This window comes from Macrotis lagotis, chromosome 3 (assembly GCF_037893015.1).
Source record: "Macrotis lagotis isolate mMagLag1 chromosome 3, bilby.v1.9.chrom.fasta, whole genome shotgun sequence".
Lineage (NCBI taxonomy): Eukaryota > Metazoa > Chordata > Mammalia > Peramelemorphia > Peramelidae > Macrotis > Macrotis lagotis.
This window is the reverse complement of record NC_133660.1, coordinates 226,907,293-226,928,637: the sequence shown is the minus strand read 5'-3', so window position 1 is coordinate 226,928,637 and position 21,345 is coordinate 226,907,293. Positions and strand designations below refer to the sequence as shown.

At 34.9% G+C, this 21,345-nt stretch overlaps 1 protein-coding gene across 4 annotated transcripts in view; it reads right to left on the bottom strand.

The window, feature by feature from the left end:
* Positions 1–21,345, bottom strand: part of ATRN (attractin) — a 229,602-nt gene that overhangs the window by 156,870 nt on the left and 51,387 nt on the right. For all 4 annotated transcript variants that reach the window (XM_074229992.1, XM_074229994.1, XM_074229991.1 and 1 more), the window contains exons 5-8: positions 16,038–16,243; positions 14,436–14,604; positions 2,332–2,422; positions 1,137–1,380 (exon numbers count right to left, since the gene is read on the bottom strand). In XM_074229992.1, the coding sequence (XP_074086093.1) occupies positions 1,137–1,380; positions 2,332–2,422; positions 14,436–14,604; positions 16,038–16,243 (710 nt within the window). The remainder of the gene's footprint in view (positions 1–1,136; positions 1,381–2,331; positions 2,423–14,435; positions 14,605–16,037; positions 16,244–21,345) is intronic.

Below are 21,345 nucleotides of genomic sequence, written 5' to 3'. Positions count from 1 at the left end.
TTAAAGGAATTATAAAACTCAACAATATAGTTGCAGGCAATCAGCTTGTGATTTTCTGCTTGTTATGCTAACCTATAATCCAAAGTTTCAGAGTCCAAGACCTGCAAGATTTCTTCCTGACTAGGTACAGAATATTTAGTCCTCAAAAATAGAATGGTTTCAATTCCAGATCAGTTCACTTGGGTGCTTGAGCACCCATCCAATGGTTTATAATATAGTCTAAATTCATTTTTAGCTAATTAGGAAACTTTTGCTTGGAGCTTTTTGCTATTCTATCCACATTCCTATGTAATCACTTAGATAACTAAATATTTCCTTTTCTTCTACAAGAGGAATTAAAAACAAAGAGAGACTGAAGGCAAGAAAATTAGATAGAAGACAAGTGGAATAATCCAAGAGCTATACCAAGAGCCTATACTAAGGTGGTGGCAATAAAAATGGAGAGGAGGAAACTAAAAAATACTGTAGGGGCGGAACCTCTAGGGCACTGGTGACTTTGGAATGTGGCAGATAAGGAAAAAGCAGGTATAAAATGTCCAGATCCAGTTAATTAGAAGAATGGTTATAGGGTCATTAACACAAGTTATTTGTGGGTGTCACAGCATCTGTATTCTTTCTGAGGGCAGATAGCAAGTCTTCTCTTACCTTGACAGCCAATGCAGCATGTTATATGTACAATATTCTGCATAAATTCCAGCATGTAAAGCTAGCCTTCTGTATGGAGCAGGCATTTTTTTTTAACTGAATAGACAAGATGGCATGGGAGCAAGGATTTGGTTTATTTGTTCCTGTGGGGTTTTTTTTTCTAGGCAGGAGGGTAATGGAGAGAGAAGAAATATAGATAGGACAGACTTCCATGTTTAGACAGAGCAAATAACTTCAGTTTCTTAAAAAGTTCCTTATAGGTCCCAATTTTCAGAACTTTAATCATTTTTGTCACCTCAAGACCTTATCCAAATGTCCACATTTCTCATTTTGGAAATTTCAAAACTGGTCAATGGCTGAAACATGCAAATCTATTTTGCCACCTCTGACCTTCCATACCATATCAATGTGAACTAAGTCAGAAAAAAACTGGCTCAATGTCAATTATGTAATAAATGTTAAAAAGCAACAACTGACAATAATGTACCTACCAATGTCATATTCCTGCACATTGCTTATGTAGCCATAGAGAGGACAGTGACCAAAGATAACCAGCATGACAACTCTACCATTTTTCATTGTGACAATGTGTGCTGAGTGCCCCACAACTGCATACTGTTCCTTTGCTTTGGGGGTCAATAAAACCCATGATTCGTTTTTAATATGAAATACCCTCAACTCATTTGTCACATTGCCTGTTGAATCAATCTTTCCTCCATACATGTAGATTTTGTCCTGGAAACAGAATTTGGAAGAAACGTTAAAAGACTCAAATATGAGGAGACGAAGAAGAAAGATAATTTATTTCTACTTTACACCACATAGGAAATTCTTAATGACTACTTTTAGATTCTAGACATTTGGAAAAATCTCTGAAGAAGAAAAGAAATTATATCAATAATTTTCACAAACATGATTTTAACATGTGTGATATTGAAATGCAGCTTATGCTCTACTTTTTTTTTTTAATCCAAAAATGAACATGATGTAGAAGAGAGGGCATTGGGCCTGGAGTAAGGAAGGCCTAGCTAAGTTCAAGGCCCCTTGGAATACTTCCTGGCTGTGTGACCCTGGGCAAATCACTTAACCTCTCTAAGCCTCAACTTTATCATCTAGAAAGTGACGGGCTGTACTCTAGGACGTCCAAGGTCACTTCTAGCTCTAAACCTATTTATCACATGCCCTATCTCCAACACCTGCCAGTTCTTCCTGGTCTTCCTCTGATGAAAGTCTCTTGCAAGTATAAAGTGGAAAAACAAATCTCAATAGATTTTTCATACTACTCCCTACCAAAGAGAAAAGAAAAAATGTGAAAACTACTGTACTATCTTATTAGAGAATGTCTATTCTTTCTTCAAGTGATCTAAACATTTATGAAAAGTTATTACATAAGCAGTTTCAATCTTTCTTAGATTTAAAAGTGTCCTGCCCCACAACTATACTTCCCTAATACAGTTTCAGTTATTTTTAAAAATTACTCTGATAGATGTCAGAGTGAACTTAAACATCTTCCTCTTTATTTCTACTTATCCACCGCTCTGCCTTTTACTATGTTTTTTTCACATGGAAGGTATGATTTTACCAATCAAAAATCATGTTAAATCTCTTTTTAACCAAAATACAATAATGCAAATACAACAATCACAGGAAAGTTAAATTTCTCATCCCAAAGTGAAGAAATTTTACCTTGTACAATGCCAAAGAATGACCATATCTTACAACTACATCATTTACTGTTTGGTTCAGTGGAAGCCACTCCCGAGTGTCAAGGTCATACCTGTACAACAAAGAGAGATTAAGTTTTTACTCAAACAAAACAATATTTCACATTCTGTTCTTTATTATCGATTCCACCACAGAGTCACACTAAACTTGCGGGGGGTGGGGGGAAGCCATCTAGTACGAGGTGAGTACTTGGTAAATTTCAGGGATGACCCTGGTACTCATAAAGAAAGGAAGGTGAATGATAACTGCTGGGGACCACCAATGTATTTCTGATGACCAATCCCTCTGAATTGGTGCTACCCTTCATTAAAGGGATATAGACTAGGCCTATGTTTTAACTTATTCAGGGAATTTCCAGATGAGGAAATGCTCTCTACCCATACAGATCAGCACTTCTTCTGCAACTTATTATCAGAGTTGCCTCAAGACCAGAGAGATGCCCAGTGTCATATACTATTATATATTAAAGTCAGGAGTTGAACCTGGATTTTTCTAGCCCACTATCTATACTCTATGCTATGGTGCAACTGCAACAAAAAATTTATATATCATCAATTTCAGGCTAGATTTCAGTCCACAGATTAAAGGTGAGGGAAAAGGACAGCAAGAAAAGACATGCAGCATAAGGTAAAGCTGAAGGGTTATTTTAAAGTTTATTAAAGGAATTCATATTAACATGTACTTAATTTCATGCTCACTTTAAACTGGTACACATAACTAATTTTAATTACCATGTCTTCTTTTTTAATTCATTATACAAAATTAAATGTTAAGTATAAATATACCTTTAACAACCCAATTTAAAAGTGACAATATTCTGCTGTGATGCCATGAGCAGACTGCCCATTTGTCACCATTCCTATGAAACTGCCTTACAATTTTATTTCACCATTTTAAAATATCAAGGATAATTTAAGAATGACAAATTTACAAACAGTGCTTCTGGATCTTTCTATGAAGCAATTATAATCACTTTAATTACAATAAGAAAAAAAATTTTTAAGTTTTTTTTTTGCAAGGCAATGGGGTTAAGTGGCTTGCCAAGGCCACACAGCTAGGTGTCTGAGATTGGATTTGAACCCAGGTACTTCTGATTCCAGGGCCAGTGCTTTATCCACTGCACCACCTAGCCGCCACAAGAAAAAAATTTTAAAGACCATGTTGGTTCCTAAAAAAATTTATAGGCTTTAAAAAGTTATATATGTATACATAAAATTTTAAATTCATTTCTAATATAAACTTAAATGTTTGGGGTTAAAAAGGCAGCAATATTGCTTCTCCTATATGCCAGAATATATTATGAATTATTTTTGGATTAAGATTTTCTCATTTGTCTAAGTACCCATAGAGCTTGACATTAACAAGATCAAGGTCACTAAGTTTCAAACATTATGCCCAGCACTGACAAAAATGCATCTACCAGTATCAGATTCCTGCCTATCATCTATTCATCACAGAGAGGGTGGTGAAAACTACTCTGAACTCGGAATATGCCAACCCTTGGATTCTAACTAGCTCTGTGACCATTTGCAAGATACTTAATCTCCCTGATCTTCACTTTACTTATCTATAAAATGGACCCACAACACAAATAAGATAATGTATATGAAATCTATCATAATTATAAAAGACTGCATAAATATCAGCTATTATTACTGCATAAAAGTTAAACATTTCATTAAATAGAAGATATAAAAGTAAAATGTATTTATAAAAACATTACTCTGCAAATTAAGAAAGCTTTGCTGTTTCTGATGTAGCCAGAGGCAGAACCATCATTTGAGAGTCTTCCCAAGAAAAAGAAGTTTCCACTTGCCCAGTAATATTCTCAACATTTCTGAAAGAGTCCTATCCTACAAAGAAAAGAAATTCTGCCAAAGCCCTATGAAACTAAATTATATGCGAAAGGACCAATTAATTTAAGAAAAATGGAACAATTGGGAGATCAAAGGCAGCCCTTACTACCAGTCTATTGACTGGCTGTGGAAGTTATATCCTTGCAGTTCTCATTAAATAAACACCTAAGTATTGTTACACTGTGACAAAGGAAAAGGGCAGCATCTAGTTATGGTAACGATCTCAAAAGTGGATTAGGCTCAACACCCTCACTAACTTCAAAAACACTTGTTATGGTTCTTATCTATCTCTCAAGTGCAATTAAGTAGACTCTCAGCACCATAAACTCTGGAGTCTGTAGCTCTATCTTGAGAAGCAATGGTCACCTTAAGACTCTGATAAGTCAATTGGAAGAGGACAATAATGGAGGAATGTACAATTAGCTTCTAGCAAAGAAAGGAAGGACCCCCCCCCCATTTGTATGCATATGTATATGTATGTTTGTGTGTTTGTATATCCAAAGCAAGGAGCTTCTATGTATTCTATTATACAGTAATTCATTTAAAAATAATTCATGCAATCAGAAAAAACAATTTAACAGTTTTTGAAGATGAATTTTTCAATTGTGGAACTTATTTTAAAGATACAGAAGCACAACATATTACCATTTAAAAGGCTTAGTAATAATAAAAGTATAAGTTGTGGGGCAGCTAAGTGGCACAGTAGATAGAGCACCAGCCCTGGAGTCAGGAGGACCTAAGTCCAAATCTGGCCTCAGGCACTTATAATTACCTAGCTGTGTGACCTTGGGCAAGTCACTTAACCCCACTACCTTGCCAAAAAAACAAAAAACAAACAAAAGTATTAATTGCTAATGGTTCTTGTCCTTCATTATCAAAGAAGACCAAAATGATATCACTATGTTTAAGACAAATGACAGTGTGTCCGACTGTGGCTGATCTGACCAATATGAGCTCGGAATGCTCCACCACAGGTTGGCACAAATAGTCCATGTGATCACCTAAGGTGGGTACTCTAAACTTACATATGCCACTTTTCTTTTGAGCTGCTTCAATTCTGCCTTCCTCATAGAGTGCAACCCCCTCACTGATGAGGGCATGCCATGCTGGGTAGTACTGTGCCAGTGTCTCCCAAGCTATACAATCAATTCTAAAATCCTTAAGAGAGATCTTTAGGGTTTCTCAGTATCACTTCTTCTGACCCCCTTGTGAGCATTTGCACTATGTGAATTCTCCATAAAATAGTTTTTTTTACAAGTGTGTGACTGTCATTATAACAATATGTCCAGACCATCATATTTGCACTCTTTGTAGTAAGTTGGAATGCTAGGCAGTTTGAATCCCAGTGTCTAGTGTCTTCTCCTTCCAGGTGGTCTTCAGAATCTTCCTAAGACAATTTAAATGGAAGCAATTCAGTTTTTTGGCATGGTCCAGGTTTCACCTTAGCAATGAGGGCAACACAACAACAGCTCTGCAGACCTTCAGTTTAGTAGTCACTTAATAGCCCTTCTCTCCCACACTTTCTTTCAAAGTCTCCCAAATAACAAACTAGCTCTGGCAATGCAAGTGTCAGCCTCACTGTCAATGGGTACCTCCTTGGAAAGGACACTCCCAAGGTAAGTTCATAGTACTCAAAACTTCTCCATTTATCAAAATCGATGGTTCCACATATGGATGGTGTGGTCCTGGCTGATAGAACAACCTGTGTTTTCTTAGTGTTAATTGTTAGACCAAAATGAACACAAGCAGCAGAGACCTATACTTCGTTGCATCTCAGCTTCAGAGACTGCATTGGGGTGCACAATCATCTGCAAATAGAAGATCATGCACCACCACTCCCTCAACTTTGATCTTGGCTTGTAGTCTTTTCAAGTTAAAGAATTTGCCATCAATGTGGTAGCTGACCTTGAGGCCATGTTCATCCTCATTAAAGGCATTTGATAACATGGTTGAAAATATGCCAAAAAAAGTATAGGACACAGCTTGTTTCATTCCATTAGTGACTGGGAAATCTTAAGAGCATTGTCCACTATCTAGAACCTGTACATGCACACCATCATAAAAGTCACAAACAATACTGATAAACTCCAGGCAACCAAATTTTAACAAAATTTTCCATAAACCCTTGAGACTGATGGTATCAGGTCTACAAATGTTGTATACAGACCTCTGTTCTGTTCCTGGCATTTTTCCTGCAGTTATCAGGCAGCAAACACTATACTGACTACTCCTCTACCTTTCTAAAGCCACATTGGCTCTTAGGAAGGTGACCAACTTCCAGGTGAAGGATCAGCCTATTGAGAAAGACTCTGGCAAGAATCTTACCAGCAATGTCTAAAAGAGAAGTACCCCTGTGATTGTCACAGGACAATCTGTTCCCTTTACCTTTATAAAGATGGACAATAGATGCATCCTTAAATTTTGGGGGGATAAACTCCTCATGCCATATAATCTGGAAAACTTCAGACAGTTTTTGGATGAGCAATGGACCCCCCCACCTTGTAGATCTCAGCTGAAGTAGAATCAACGCCAAGTACTTTGCCACTTGAAAGGAGTCTAATGACATTCAAAACCTCTTCTTCAGCTGAACTTTCAGCTAGGGACTGACTGACTCCAACTTGAGGTAAGCAGTCAGTGGTTTCTGCATTGATTGATGATGGTTTGTATGGTATCCAAATAACAGCCCTGAGTGAAACAAGGCTGGCAAATGAAGGTCAGCTTACTGAAGTCAGACTAGTATACACATTTTTCTGGAGTGGTTGCAGTGAAAGGGAATGCTGTGAAGCTGGGATAGGTTTTGCAATCAAAACTAATCTAGTCAACATTTTTGAATGTCTACCAAAAGGAGTGAATGTAAGTATCATGACAATGAGATTGCCACTTCTAGGAAAATATCATGCCACCATTATCATGCTCCCCTTATGACAAATACTGAAGATGTTAAAGAAAAATTGTATTGAGACCTGGAGAACCTTATCCTCAATGTACCAAAAGAGGACAAACTTATTTTTTTTATTTAATTTTTTTTTTTTTGCAAGGCAAATGGGGTTAAGTGGCTTGCCCAAGGCCACACAGCTAGGTGATTATTAAGTGTCTGAGGCTGGATTTGAACGCAGGTACTCCTGACTCCAGGGCCAATGCTCTATCCGTTGTGCCACCTAGCCAACCCATGAGGACAAACTTATAATCATGGATGACTTTAACGCTAGAGTAGACTCAGACCAGACATGGCAGGGAGTCCTTGGGAGGAATGGAGTTGGAGACAGTAACAGCAATGGTCACCATCTTCTGAAGACTTGTGCATCTCATGTCCTTCTCATCACAAATACTGTCTTCTATTTACCTAAATGCAATAAAACTTTCTGGATTCATCCTCATAGCAAGCATTGGCATCTATTAGACTATGTGATTGTAAGGAGAACAGACAGACAAGATGTGAGAGTGACAAAAGCAATGTGTGGTACAGAATGCTGGACTAATCGCAGACTCATCCTTTCTAAGCTAAATATTCATATTCAAAAAGCCATAGCCCCAAGACAAAATGAATACTAGAAGAATTAATGTCAAGAGATTAGAGTGTCTCTCCAAGAGGGAACAGTTTGTTGCTAACTTGGAGGGAAAACTGAGCCAATACATAGTGGGCAATAGTGGAGCTGAAAAGGAGTAGGCAATTTTCAGAGATCTGATGTACAGTATTGCATTTGCTCTTCTGGTCCAGAATGCTTCCAAACACCAAGACTGGTTAGAAGAAAATAATGGGGAAAATAAAAAAGCTGCTAAAAGAAAAATGAGATCTCCACAAGATTTACCAGTAAGATAGTTCATTGATTTCTAAGAAGGCAGAATTTAATTCCAACAAAAGTAAAGTCCAAGCAAAGCTTAGAGAGAGATGTAGGACTCTTGGCTTAGTAAGAAGGCAGATGAAATTCAATTTTATGCAGACAGAAACAAACCAAAATGCTTTTATGATGCCCTGAAAGATATTTATGTGCCAAAGACATATGGTGTATCTCAACTACTAATAATTTCTGCCATATCACTCTTTCCTAATGACTTTAAGGAAATGATAAAGCCAATATAGTCACTGAAAGGTCTGTCTTTCACAGTTATGGTTGGAAAAAGAGTACGCAAAGAAATAAATAATAGAGATGATCACAAAAGATAATATACATGTAATTCCATGAAACAGAAAAGCTTTTGTATGAACAAAATCAATGTAAAAAGAAAAATAAGGGAAGTTATACACTAGGAAAAAATATTTACAGCAAATATCTAATCAAGTTTTATTACAGGAGAGGGAAAGAAGTGAGGGATGAGCATTGTTTGAACCTAACTCTCATTAGATTTGGTTCAAAAAAGAGGAAAAATAAATATTCAGATGGATAAAGCAGTCTATCTTTCCCTACAGAAGTGGGAGAAAAAGGGGAAAAGAAAAGAGGGCACTAATAGAAGGAAGGGCAGAATGAAGGAGACTGTGGTCAAAAGTAAAAACTGGTGAGGAGGAACAGGGTGGTACCTCAGAGAAGCTTTAATTTGCAGTTCTCTAATAATTAGTGATTTAGAGCAATTTTTCATATGTCCATGGATTGCTTTGATCTCCTCATCTGTAAATTGTCTTTGCATATCCTTTGACCATTTGTCAACTGGGGAATGGAAGGAGGAACAGGGTGAAAGGAGAAAGAAAAAAGTATAAATGGAGGAGGGGGGACAGGACGGAAAGAAATACACATTAATCCTAACTGTGAATGTGAATAGGTTGAATTGTCCCATAAAATGAAAGCAGACAGCAGAGAGGATTAAAAATCAGAATCACACAATATATTGTTTACAAGAAACACATTTGAAGGAGAAAGACACACACACACACACACAGAGTAAAAGTAAACTGCTGGAGCAGAATTTGATGCTTTAGCAGAAGTAAAAAAAAAAAGCATGGGTAACAATCCTGATTTCAGAAATGCCAAAGCAAAGATAGATCTAATTAAAAGAGAAAAGCAAGGAAACTATAGATATAGACAACTATATATATAGACAATGAAGTAATAGCAATTCTAAATCTATATGCAACAAGTGGTATAGCATTAAAGGAGAATTATAATTAAAGGAGAAGCTAAATGAAATATAGGAAGCAATAAACAGCAAAACTTTATGAGTGGAGGACCTCAACCACCCCCTCTCAAAACTAGATAAATCGGGGCGGCTAGGTGGCGCAATGAATAAAGCACTGGCCCTGGAGTCAGGAGTACCTGGGTTCAAATCCAGTCTCAGACACTTAATAATTACCTAGCTATGTGGCCTTGGGCAAGCCACTTAAGCCCATTTGCCTTGCAAAAAAAAAAACAACTAGATAAATCTAATTACAAAATAAATAAGAAAGAAGTTAAGAAAGTTATATATGATAGACCTCTGGAGACAACTGAATGACCATGAATTAGGGTATAAAAATCTTCACAATCAAATGCAGAAAGGCAGAAATAATAAATGCACCCCTTTCAGATCATGATACAATAAAAATTACTTGTAATAAAGGACCACTAAAAAGACATTAAAAATTAGCTAGAAGTAATCAAATCCTAAGAATGAATAAATCAAACAACAAATCATAGTAACAGTCAATAATTTCATCAAAGAGAATGACAAAAATGAGACCACAGACCATATTAGCTGCAATTAAAATCTAAAAGCAGTATTTCAGGGAAATTCTTTATCTCTAAATGCTTACATGAATAAAATAAAGAGCAGATAGATGAATTGAGTGCTCAATTTAAAAAGCTAGAAAAAAAACATTAAAAATCCAATTAAGCACCAAATTAATAATTTTGAAAATCAAAGGAGAGATCAAAAAACTGAAAAATAAGAAAACTATTGAATTAACAAAAAAAAACAAGAACTGGCTTTATGAAAAAAGCAAAAAATATGAATAAAATAAAACTTTGGTTAATTTGATTTTCAAAAAAATCAAATTACCAGTATCAAAAAATAAAAAGTGAACTCACCATCAATGAAGAGAAAATAAAAACAATTAATTAGAAGCTATTCTGTCCAACTCTAAGCCAATAAATATTAAACTCTAAGTGAAATGATTTCATTCAACACTATGACAATAACAAGAAAACATACCAAAACTTGTGGAAATCACCAAAGCAGCCATTAGGGAAAATTTTATGACTCTAAATGCTTACATGAATAAAAGAGAGAAAGAAGAAATCAATGAACTGGGCATGCAACTAAAAAAGCTAGAAAGAGAACAAATTAAAAATTCTCAATTATTGACAAATTAGAAATTCTAAAAATCAAAGAAGATTTCATAAAACTGAAAGAAGAAAATGACTGAACTAATAAATAAAACTAAGAGCTGGTTTTATGAAAAAAAGCAATAAAATATATAAACCTTTGGAAAATTAAAAGGGTACATTCTCCACCAATTAGGAGGAAATTAAAGAAAAAATTCAGAGCTATTTTGTCCAACTGCATGCCAATAAATCTGACAATGTAAATAAAATGGATGAATTACAAAAATATAAACTGCCTGAATTAGCAGGAGATAGAATATTTAAAAGCCATCAATGAATTCCCTAAGAAAAAACCCCCAGGACCAAATAGATTTACGAGTGAATTCTATCAAACATTTAAAGAACAACTAATTCCAATTCTAAATAAATATTTGAAAAAATAGATGAAGAAGGAGATTGGCCAAATTTCTTTATGGTGCTGATCCCTAAACCAGGAAGAGCCAAAACAGAGAAAGAAAGTTATAGACCAATTTCTCTAAATAATACTGAAGCAAATTTTTTAAATAAAATATTAGCAAAGAGATTACAAGTTATCACTAGGATAATAACCCATGACCAGACAGACTTTGTACCAGGAATGCAGAGCTGATTCAATATTAGGAAAACAATCAGCATAATTCACCATATCAATAACAAAACTAACAGAAATAATAAGATTACCTCCACAGATGCTGAAAAAGCTTTTGACAAAATACAGCACCCATACTATATGAATACAATAACAACACACAGCACAGTGGATAGAGCACCAGCCCTGGAGTCAGGAGGACCTGAGTTCAAATTTGACATCAGACACGTGATAGTTGCCTGGCTGTGTGACCTTGGGCAAGTCACTTAACCCCATTGCCTTAAGTAAATAAATAAAATTTCAAAAAGAAACACTAAAGAATATAGGAAGAGAGTTTTCCTTAAAATGATAAGCAGTATCTATCTAAAATCATCAGCAAGCTTTATATGCAATGGGGATAAAAGAAATATCCCCAATAAAAATCAGGGGTAAAACATTATCATCACTATTATTCAATATTGCTTTTAAAATGTTAACTTTAGCAATAAGAGAAAAAAAGAAATGTAAAGAATTAGAATTAGGCATTGAAGAAACAAAACTCTCATTTTTTGCAGATGATATGATGGTACACTTAGAGAACCCTAGAAAATCATCTAAAATACTAGTAAAGTAACTAGATAAAACAAACCATTCAAATCATTAGCATTTCTATATATTACTAACAAAACCCAGCAGTAAGAGATAGAGAAATTTCATTTAAAGTAACTGCAGGGGGCAGCTAGGTGACACAATGGATAGAGCACTGGCCCTGGAGTACCTGAGTTCAAATCCAGCTTCAGACACTTAATAATTACCTAGCTGTGTGGCCTTGGGCAAGCCACTTAACCCCATTGCCTTGCAAAAAATTTTTTAAAAAAAGTAACTTACAGGCATCATAAAATACTTGGGAGTCTACTGGCCAAGACAAACCAGAAACTATATGAACACAATTACAACACACTTTTCACACAAATAAAATATGCTCTTAACAATGGGAAAAATATCATCTAATCATGGGCAGATTGAGCTAATATAATAAAAATGGCAATTCTACCTAAATTAAATTACTTATTCAGGGCCATACCAATCAAACTACCAATAGAGCTAAAAAAAATAGTAACAGAATTCATCTGAAGGAACAAAAGGTCAAAAATATCAAGAGAATCAATGAAAAAAATTGCAAAGGAAGGTGGTCATACCAGATCTAAAACTGTATAATAAAGCAATTGATGTCAAAACTGACTGGTACTGGCTAAGAAACAGAGTGATAGATCAGTGGAATAGATTAGTACAAAAGAAATAGTAGTGAATGACCATAGTAATCTATTATTTGGTAAACCCAAAGACCCCAGGTACTGGGTTAAAAACTCACTATCTGACAAAACTGCTGGGAAAACTAGAAAATAGTATGGCAGAAAATAGGTACAGACCCTCATCCCTCACTGTATACCAGGATATGGTTAAGATAGGTATAAGATTTAGACAAAAAGGAAATCAGGAGAACAAGAAATAGTTTATCTGCCAGATCTATATATAGAGAATGATTTTAGGACTAAAGCAGAGATGGAGAACATTATAAAATGCAAAATGGATAATTCTTATTACATTAAAAAAGGTTTTACAAAATTAAAACCAATACAACTAGGATTAGACAAGGCAGAAAGCTGGGAAATAATTTTCACAGCTAGTGTTTCTGATAAAGGATTCATTTCTAAAATATATAGCGAACAGTCAAATTTATAAGAATGTATAATAAATTGATAAATGGTTAAAGATGAATAGGCAGTTTTCAGATGATTAAATTAAAACTTCCTATAATCATATGAAAAAATGCTCCAAATCATTATTGATCAGAGAAATGCAAATTAGAGAAATGCACCTTTGAAATATTATCTCTCACCTATAAGACTAGCTAAAATGACCAAAAAAAAGGAAAATGATCAGTGTTGGAGGGGATGTGGGAAAAGTGGTACAATAATGCACTGTTAAGGGATTTGTGAACTGATCCAGCCATTCCGAAACTATGCCCAAAGGACAATCAAATTGTGTATACCCTTTGATCCAGCAATATACTACTATTAGTTTGTATCCCAAAGAGATTATAAAAAAGGGAAAAGGCCAGATTCACAAAAAATATTTATAGCAGCTCTTTTTGTGGTGGTAAAGGATTGGAAATTGAGGGGGTACCCATTAATTGAGGAATGGTTGAACAAGTTGTGGTATATAAATGTAATCGAATGCTTTCCAGAAAAACCTGTAAAGACTTACATGAACTGATGCTATGTTAAGTGAGCAGAACAAGGAAAACACTGTACAAAGTAACAGCAATACTGTGTGATGATCAATTGTAATTGACTTAGTTCTTCTCAGCAACACAATGATCCAAGACAATACTAAAAAACTCATAACAGAAAATGCTATCCACTATGTTTTTTCTCTCAACACATTCAATTTTGATCAGTGCATATAGCATGGAAATAATGTAAAGATTATCAGATTGCCTTCTGTGGGGCAAAGGGGGGAGGGAAGGGGGAACTGCAAAATTCAAAACCTTACAAAAAATGATAGGTAGAAACTACTATTGTATATAACTGCAAAACAAATAAAACATTTACATAATAAAAAAAAGAAAATGCTATCCACATCCAGAGAAAGAACTGAATGCAAAGTGAAGCAGACTATTTTTCACTTTTTTGTTGTTTTTTGTGGTTTTCCTTTTTGTTCTATTCTCTCTCATGTGACTGACTACGTGGAAATATATTTACAAGACTACACATGTACAACTTTTATCAGATTGCTTGCCTTCTTGGGGAGGGAGAAAAAAAACTGGAACTCAAAATATTATAAAAAGATAAATGTTGAAAACTATCTTTACATATAGTTGGAAAAAATAAAATAGTTACTAAAAAAATGGCTGCCTCTCTAGAAGAAACTATTTGAATCATTTCACTCTAATAAAACCAGTCTGATATACAGATACAATCACAGTCTCTTTGGAAAAAAACAATCTGCTTCAAGCCAGAATGGTAGCTGGCTAGGAAGAAAATAGTTGAGAAAACTGACTTGAGGGCAGAGAATCAAGACAGAGTAGTTATTAGGAAAGTCAAATATTCTCAGCAGAAGTATCTTGTTTATTGTATTCTACTCTCTACTGGAATACTAGCACAATTCTAAGTCATTAACTAAGCATTTAAAGTATTTTTGATTAAAGAAGTATATTTCTCCCATTTTAAAGCCCTAATAGGAGAATTCAAACATCAATATCAAAATTGTGTTCAAAATAGTTTTCTTTAGGATCAATCTATTTTTCTTTGTGACAATTTTTAACACTTAACTATATTTTCAAAATGTACAAGTTATTCAACTTACGCCAGAACCATGTTGTAATCTGAATGGTTGAACATATAACCTCCAACAACCCACATTATGTTACCATTGACTACACTTTTGTGGGATGCTCTGGGGAGCTTTGGCTGAGAGTATTCTTCCCGAGTCCAAAATGACTGATTAGCTGGCACAGGAATTGCACAGCCAGGTCCTGTAAGAAACATAATAAAAACTGGTTAAACAAAAGAAGAATTTACATTTAGAGAGGTTTGTTTTCTATAACTGAGGCAATGAATCATAGAAAAATTTACCTAGAAGAGAAATGTCACCAAGTTTATCTCTCTTCCGTATTTAACCCTAGGAAATGGTTTTCATCTGTCAATTCTGTTCTGCTAATGGATCAAATCTGTCATAGCCACTGATATCAAATAAACATCACTAAAACTTGAAATCATAGGTAAAGCACAGACTAAATTGTATTCAAAATTTATTTTATGTACCAGAAGTAGCCTTCAGGAAAGTCTACTAGCAATGGCATCAGTAATTAAGTAAGACAAATAAAAAAGTTTAAGCATTTCTCTGATAAATTTTAGTACCTAAGAACATTAACACTTGATCCTTCTTCTAATTTGTAATGTTACTAAGCCTAGTACTTATATAGTATTATTTATGTCAAACACTTCATGAACAATTTTAAACAATATTAAACCTAAGATAAAACTCAAAACTCTCCAAAGTGCAGAAACGATAACAGTTTTTAGGTAGGAGTTTGACTTTTATTTAGCATTATGAAGATAATGATAGGTATTCAATAGGTACTCAAATACCTGATTAATGAAACTCTAAATGCCAGCCAAATGGACACAAACCACCGAGAAAACTAGTAATATCAATAAAAAACTTTAAAAGAAATTTGGGAAAAGATTTTCAAAAATCCATTTTCTTCCCACAAAGGGAAAAAAAGAACATTTTTGGGACTTTTCTTCTTTAGCTTCAAAAAAGACAGTGACTGAAAAACTCCTGAAGTCTACATTTGGCTATCTCTTTTTTCCCCACACACCATTAAAGGACCTGATTTCTTTGGGAGCCTATCATATTACCTATTTGTCTTCTCTATGATTTTCTAAGTTAAAACTCCTAGTGAAATGCATTTTATAATCATTCTTCTCTCTACCTAAACTATACTTTTGACATGTCCTCATAGCAGTTGAAGCCAAAAGCTATATGTATATATGTTCAAATCCGGCCTCAGACACTTAATAATTACCTGGCTATATGGTCTTGGGCAAGTCACTTAACCCCACTGCCTTGCAAAAAAAACAACCTAAAAAAAGTGTGTGTGTGTGTGCGTATAGATATAGATATAGATAGATATATAACTGCAGTTTTCCAATTCAAATTTACATGAATAAGAAGCAAGGCATTTTTGTGCTCAGTGGTTCAAATTCAAATCTTTTTCTAGTTACCCAATATCAATTTAATTGTATACCTTTGGAATTCAAAGGTATAGCTAAAAGTTCAACTGTCAAAAATGTCTGTGTACTAAAGATATAATTCCATATAGAATTAATTCATTTAATACCTTTAAAGAAGGGAAGGGTTAGGAACTCAAAGGTGAACAAAATATGTAAAAGTCATTCTCACCCTGCCAATCTGAGTGACATGTGCATTCTCTAGCATCACTTGAATCACAGAAGCCTCGATCTGGAGAGCCACAGTCATTGGTACAGTACGGAATATCACATGATTCTCCTTTCCAGTATTGTGAACACTCACACTTCACAGTATTGCTGCCACCATTGAGTTTACATACTCCTCTACCAGAACAGTTATTAGGACACACATCAAAACTATAAACACAAGAAGAAATAAAGTCAGGAGCAAATGAAACATCAATATATCTGGAAGAACTTTTGCCAAAGTTTCACGAGTTGAACTCTAACTTATCTGTACATTAACAATGTCTACTTAATCACAACAGCACTACTACTGAGCCAAAAGAAAAGTTAGAGAGAACATTGTCACAGACCGAGTAGTACCTAATCCTTCATGTTGTAGATGAAATTAAAAATCAAGGGTTAATATACTAAGAAGCAGATACCATTACTGGGTCTATAACCTGAAGAGATGATGAAAAAGGGTAAAAACATCACTTGTACAAAATATTCAAAGCAGCCCTGTTTGTGGGGGCAAAGAATTGGAAATTGGGTGAATGTCATTCAACTGGGGAATGGCTGAACAAATTGTAGTATATATACGTTATGGAACACTATAGTTCTATTAGAACCCAGGAGGAAGGGGAATTCAGGGAAGCCTAGAAGGATTTGCATGAACTGATGCTGAGTGAGATGAACAGAACCAGAACACTGTACACTGTAACAGCAACATGGGGGTGATGATCAATTTTAATGGACTTACTCATTCCATCAGTGCAACAATGAAGCACAATTTTGGGGTATCTGTGATGGAGAATACCATCTGTATCCAGAGAACTGTGGAGTTTGAACAAAGACCAAGAACTACTACCTTTAATATAAAAAAAATTATCTTACTATTTAATTTTGCTATCTCTTATACTTTATTTCTTTTACTTAAGGATATAATTTCTCTTTCATCACATTCAACTGAGATCAATGAATACCATAGAAACAATGTAAAGACTAACAGATTGCCTTCTGTGGGGGGGGGAGAAGTGAGATTAGGGGGAAAAAGGTAAAATTCCAAATAAATAATTAATTAAATATTTTTTTTAAAGTATACTAAGAAGGACCAAGGAAAAGAGGAAGCAGGCGGCTGTAGGGGAAGGATTCTATTAGAACCTATCAGGGATAAGTAGAGAGGAGTAATGGAGGAAAAAGAGTTATGAACTAAGTTCATCCCTTGACCCTATGGCTAATTTTGGTATCAAATCATTGGGTCTATGGATAGAGATCTTTTGAATTCTTGTTCAGTTTTTTCAGTCATATCTCACTCTTCATGATACCAATTGGGGTTTCCTTCTCCAACTCATTTTCCAGAGGAGGAAACTGAGGCAAACTGAGTTAAGTGATTTGCCTTGGATCACAGACCAAGTAAATGTTTGAGGCTGGATTTTAACTCATGAAGAAGAATCTTCCTGACTCCACGTCCCACACTATCCACTACATCACCTAACTGCTCTTTGTATAGCTCTAGGCAAATTTCTCAACTTTTCTCAGTCTTAATTTTAAGGTTTATAAAATGGAATTAGTAATACTTTAGTACTTACTTCATAAGATTATTATGAGGGCCAAATGAAATAATATAATAAAAACACTTTATAAACCTTAGAGTTCTAGATAATGGTCAACTGTTGATGTATTTATCAGAAATCGTTATAATGATGTCTATGTAGAAAAACAAGATGTTTAACATTCTTTGCAGTTATTTAAAAACGAGTTGGAGAAGGAGATAAGAGAACCAGTTTTTTTGTCTTAACAGTGATATAGTGATAGCCTTAATCTCCCAAGACAGCATAAGTCATAACAATTTTATCCTGCCTTCACTCTAAAATGAAGAATGACCAATAAATGAACTAAAGAAGCAAGTTTATAAGCTCTGACTTCTTCCAATGAGTCCCAATGAGAAGGATAAAAAAACGCTTATCAAAGCACATCAGAAAAATTCACGGGGCAATTATAACTGGTAAATAAGACATCATGAGAGCCAAACTCCATACAACTATTCCAAAATATTTTTCCTTGTATCTATTAATAGCTAATAATAGAAGCATATATGCCCCAATTATGAAGTCCAAGAGAATCGAGATATAAACTAGTATGCTCTCTAAATGCTATTTTAAGAATTCAAATCACAAGCAAAAACTTAAGTAAATGAAGTAGCTCATCTTTGTAATACACAGGCTGTCAAGAAAGAGGAAACTAATAAAGCTATAGTTTAAAAGGTAAATATACTCTTTCTATCTAGGGCACTGGGATACAGCACTGGGTCTAGAATCAGAAAGACCTGAATTCAAAATCAGCCTTACATATTAAGTAGCTGTAAAGTGACCCTGGGCAAGTCACTTACCCCTGTTTGCCTCAGTTTCTTTGTCTGTAATATGAACTGGAAAAGGAAATGGTAAACTGCTCCAGTATCTTTGTCAAGGAAACCCCAAACAGATCACAAGGAATCAGGCATAACTAAACAACCACAAAAATTCTCTCTATGAAAAAAGATTGAAAGAAAACATCAAAAATGTTTTCTCCTTTGCGAAGAAGCTTCATTTACACAATCTTTAAGTCTTTAAAAAATTGTTTTAAACTTAGTTTAGTGGGGCAGCTAGGTGGTGTAGTGGATAGAGCACTGGCCCTGGAGTCAGAAGGATCTGAGTTCAAATCCAACCTCAGACAATTAATAATTACCTAGCTGTGTGACCTTGGGCAAGTCACTTAACCCCATTGCCTTACAAAAACAAAAAAATAAAAAATAAACTTAGTTTAGTACACTGAAATAAATACTCTCTAAAAACCAAAAAGAAAAAATTAACAAAAAAGTTGAGTTTTCAGCATGTTTGAAAATTCTGTCCTTTAGGCATTAAAGTTCAATCATACTTGACTAGAGTATGAAAATAGCTAAGTCATATGTAACAAAATGATATACAACCAGTGGGAGAGGTTACTGAAAGACAAAGAGTAGAATAACTCCCCAGAGCTCTGTCACTGGTCCTCTTTGAAAACAAAGGACAAACAACAGAGATTAGATAATTCCCAATATGGATACAGAACTGAATTTGTTAACAATTTCTTTTACTAGCCTCCTTTTAAAAAAGTTTATGCTCTCACTTGTACAAAAATATTTATAGCCACCCTGTTTGTGGTGGCAAAAAATTGGAATAAGTGAATGTCCTTCAATTGGGGAATGGCTTAACAAACTGTGGTATATATATATATATATATATATATATATGTCATGGAACACTATTGTTCTATTAGAAACCAGGAGGAATGGGAATTCAGTGAAGCCTAGAAAGATTTGCATGAACTGATGCTGAGTGAGATGAGCAGAACCAGAAAAACACTGTACACCCTAACAGCAACATGGGAGTGATGATCAACCTTCATGGACTTGCTCATCCCTTCAGTCCAACAACCAGGGACAATTTTGGGCTTTCTGCAATGAAGAATACCATCTGTATCCAGAGAAAGAATTATGGACTTTGAACCAAGACCAAAGACTATTACCATCAAATTAGAAAAAAAAAGCATTATATTATTATGTAATTTTACTATCTCATACTTTATTTTTCTTCCTTAAGGATATGATTTCTCTGTCATCACATTCAACTGAGATCAATGTATAACATGGAACCAATGTAAAGACTAAAAGAATGCCTTCTGTGGGGGGTGGGGGGAGGGAAGCAAGAATGGGGAAAAATTGTAAAACTCAAAATAAAATCTTTCTTAAAATAAAAGTTTATGTTCACTCCTTCTACCTTCTCTCTTCTCACTCACTCCTTACCCCCTATAAATTCTGATTTCCAATATCATCACTCAAATGAAACTATTCTCTCTAAAGCTGCCAATATTACACCTCTTAATTACAAAATCTGATGTTCTTTTCTCATTCTTTGTTCACAAGTTGCAGCATTTAACACTGATAAAAACTCTTTTCTTCCTGGATATTCTTTCCCTGAATTTTTCTGACATTGCTCTCTCTTGATTCTCCCTATAACTCTCTGACCATTCCTTTTCAGTCCTCTTTATTGGTTCATTATTCACTGAATGTATGTTTCTGAACTATGAAAGGTTCTATCTTGGGCCTTCTTTTCTCTTTCTATCTATCTCTCAATAAGCTCATCAGCTCTCAAGAATTTAACTATCATCAGTTATGCAGATGATTCACAAATATACACACATATATACATGTATTATATAGATACATATGATTATACATATACATAAATATATATGTATATATGTGTGTACACACACACACACACACACACACACTCTTGTATAGCTCCAATTCCAGGCTCTGTTCTATCTTCAGGCCTGCATCAACAATTGTCAATTGAGCATTCCCTAGAGACATCTCAAACTCAACAAGTTCCAAACTGAACTCATCATCTTTACCCTCAAACCCTCCATTTTTCTAAACTTCCTTATTTCTGGCAAAGACAGTGCTATTCCCTCATTCTTTTGCAACTTTGACTTCATCCTCAACTCCTCTCTCTCCTTCAAACAATAACTTATTCAATTAGTTGCCATATCATGCTGTTCCTAAATCTAGTTTCTCTGAAATTCCACCCTTTTCCCATACTCCCTACTCAAGTAATGTTACCATCTTACTTTCCAGCCTCAAAGCTTCCTGGTTGGTATCCTAGGCTCAAATTTCTCCTCAATCTTGTGCTTCCTCCACAATGTTGCTAAATTAAATTTCCTCAAGCACCAGTCTGATCATCTTATATTCCTATGCTCAATCAACTCCAGTGGCTTCCTATAGCTTCTTGTAAAAAGATATAAATTCCTCGATTTGCCTTTTAAAAGCCCTTCACAACCTAGCTACAACCTGTCTTTCCAGTCCCATTGGACATTACTTTTCCTCCTATATCCTCACATATTCCATTTGTCATTTCCATATCTTTGTATTGCTCATGTACTCCCTCTTCCCTTCTGCTTCTTCCTTGAAGATACATCTCAAAACTTCTAAAAGTCACCTTCTCCATGAAGCTTATTCTAATCCTCCACAACTGCTAATGACTTCCTTCCCAAATTCCCTCAGATATATCTCCTTTGTATTTATTGTAGACTAGTTGGTTGACTGACTGATGGGGTGAAGAAAAAATTTCTATAAACAATGTGACAAGGAATCTGAACTCAGGAACCATAAAAGCAGGATGACAGGAATGATAGCATTTGTCTATTTCCTGCCAAAACTAGTTGTACCTTCCTAAGCACCAGGAATATGTCACTTTTAGGCTAGTTGTCCCAGA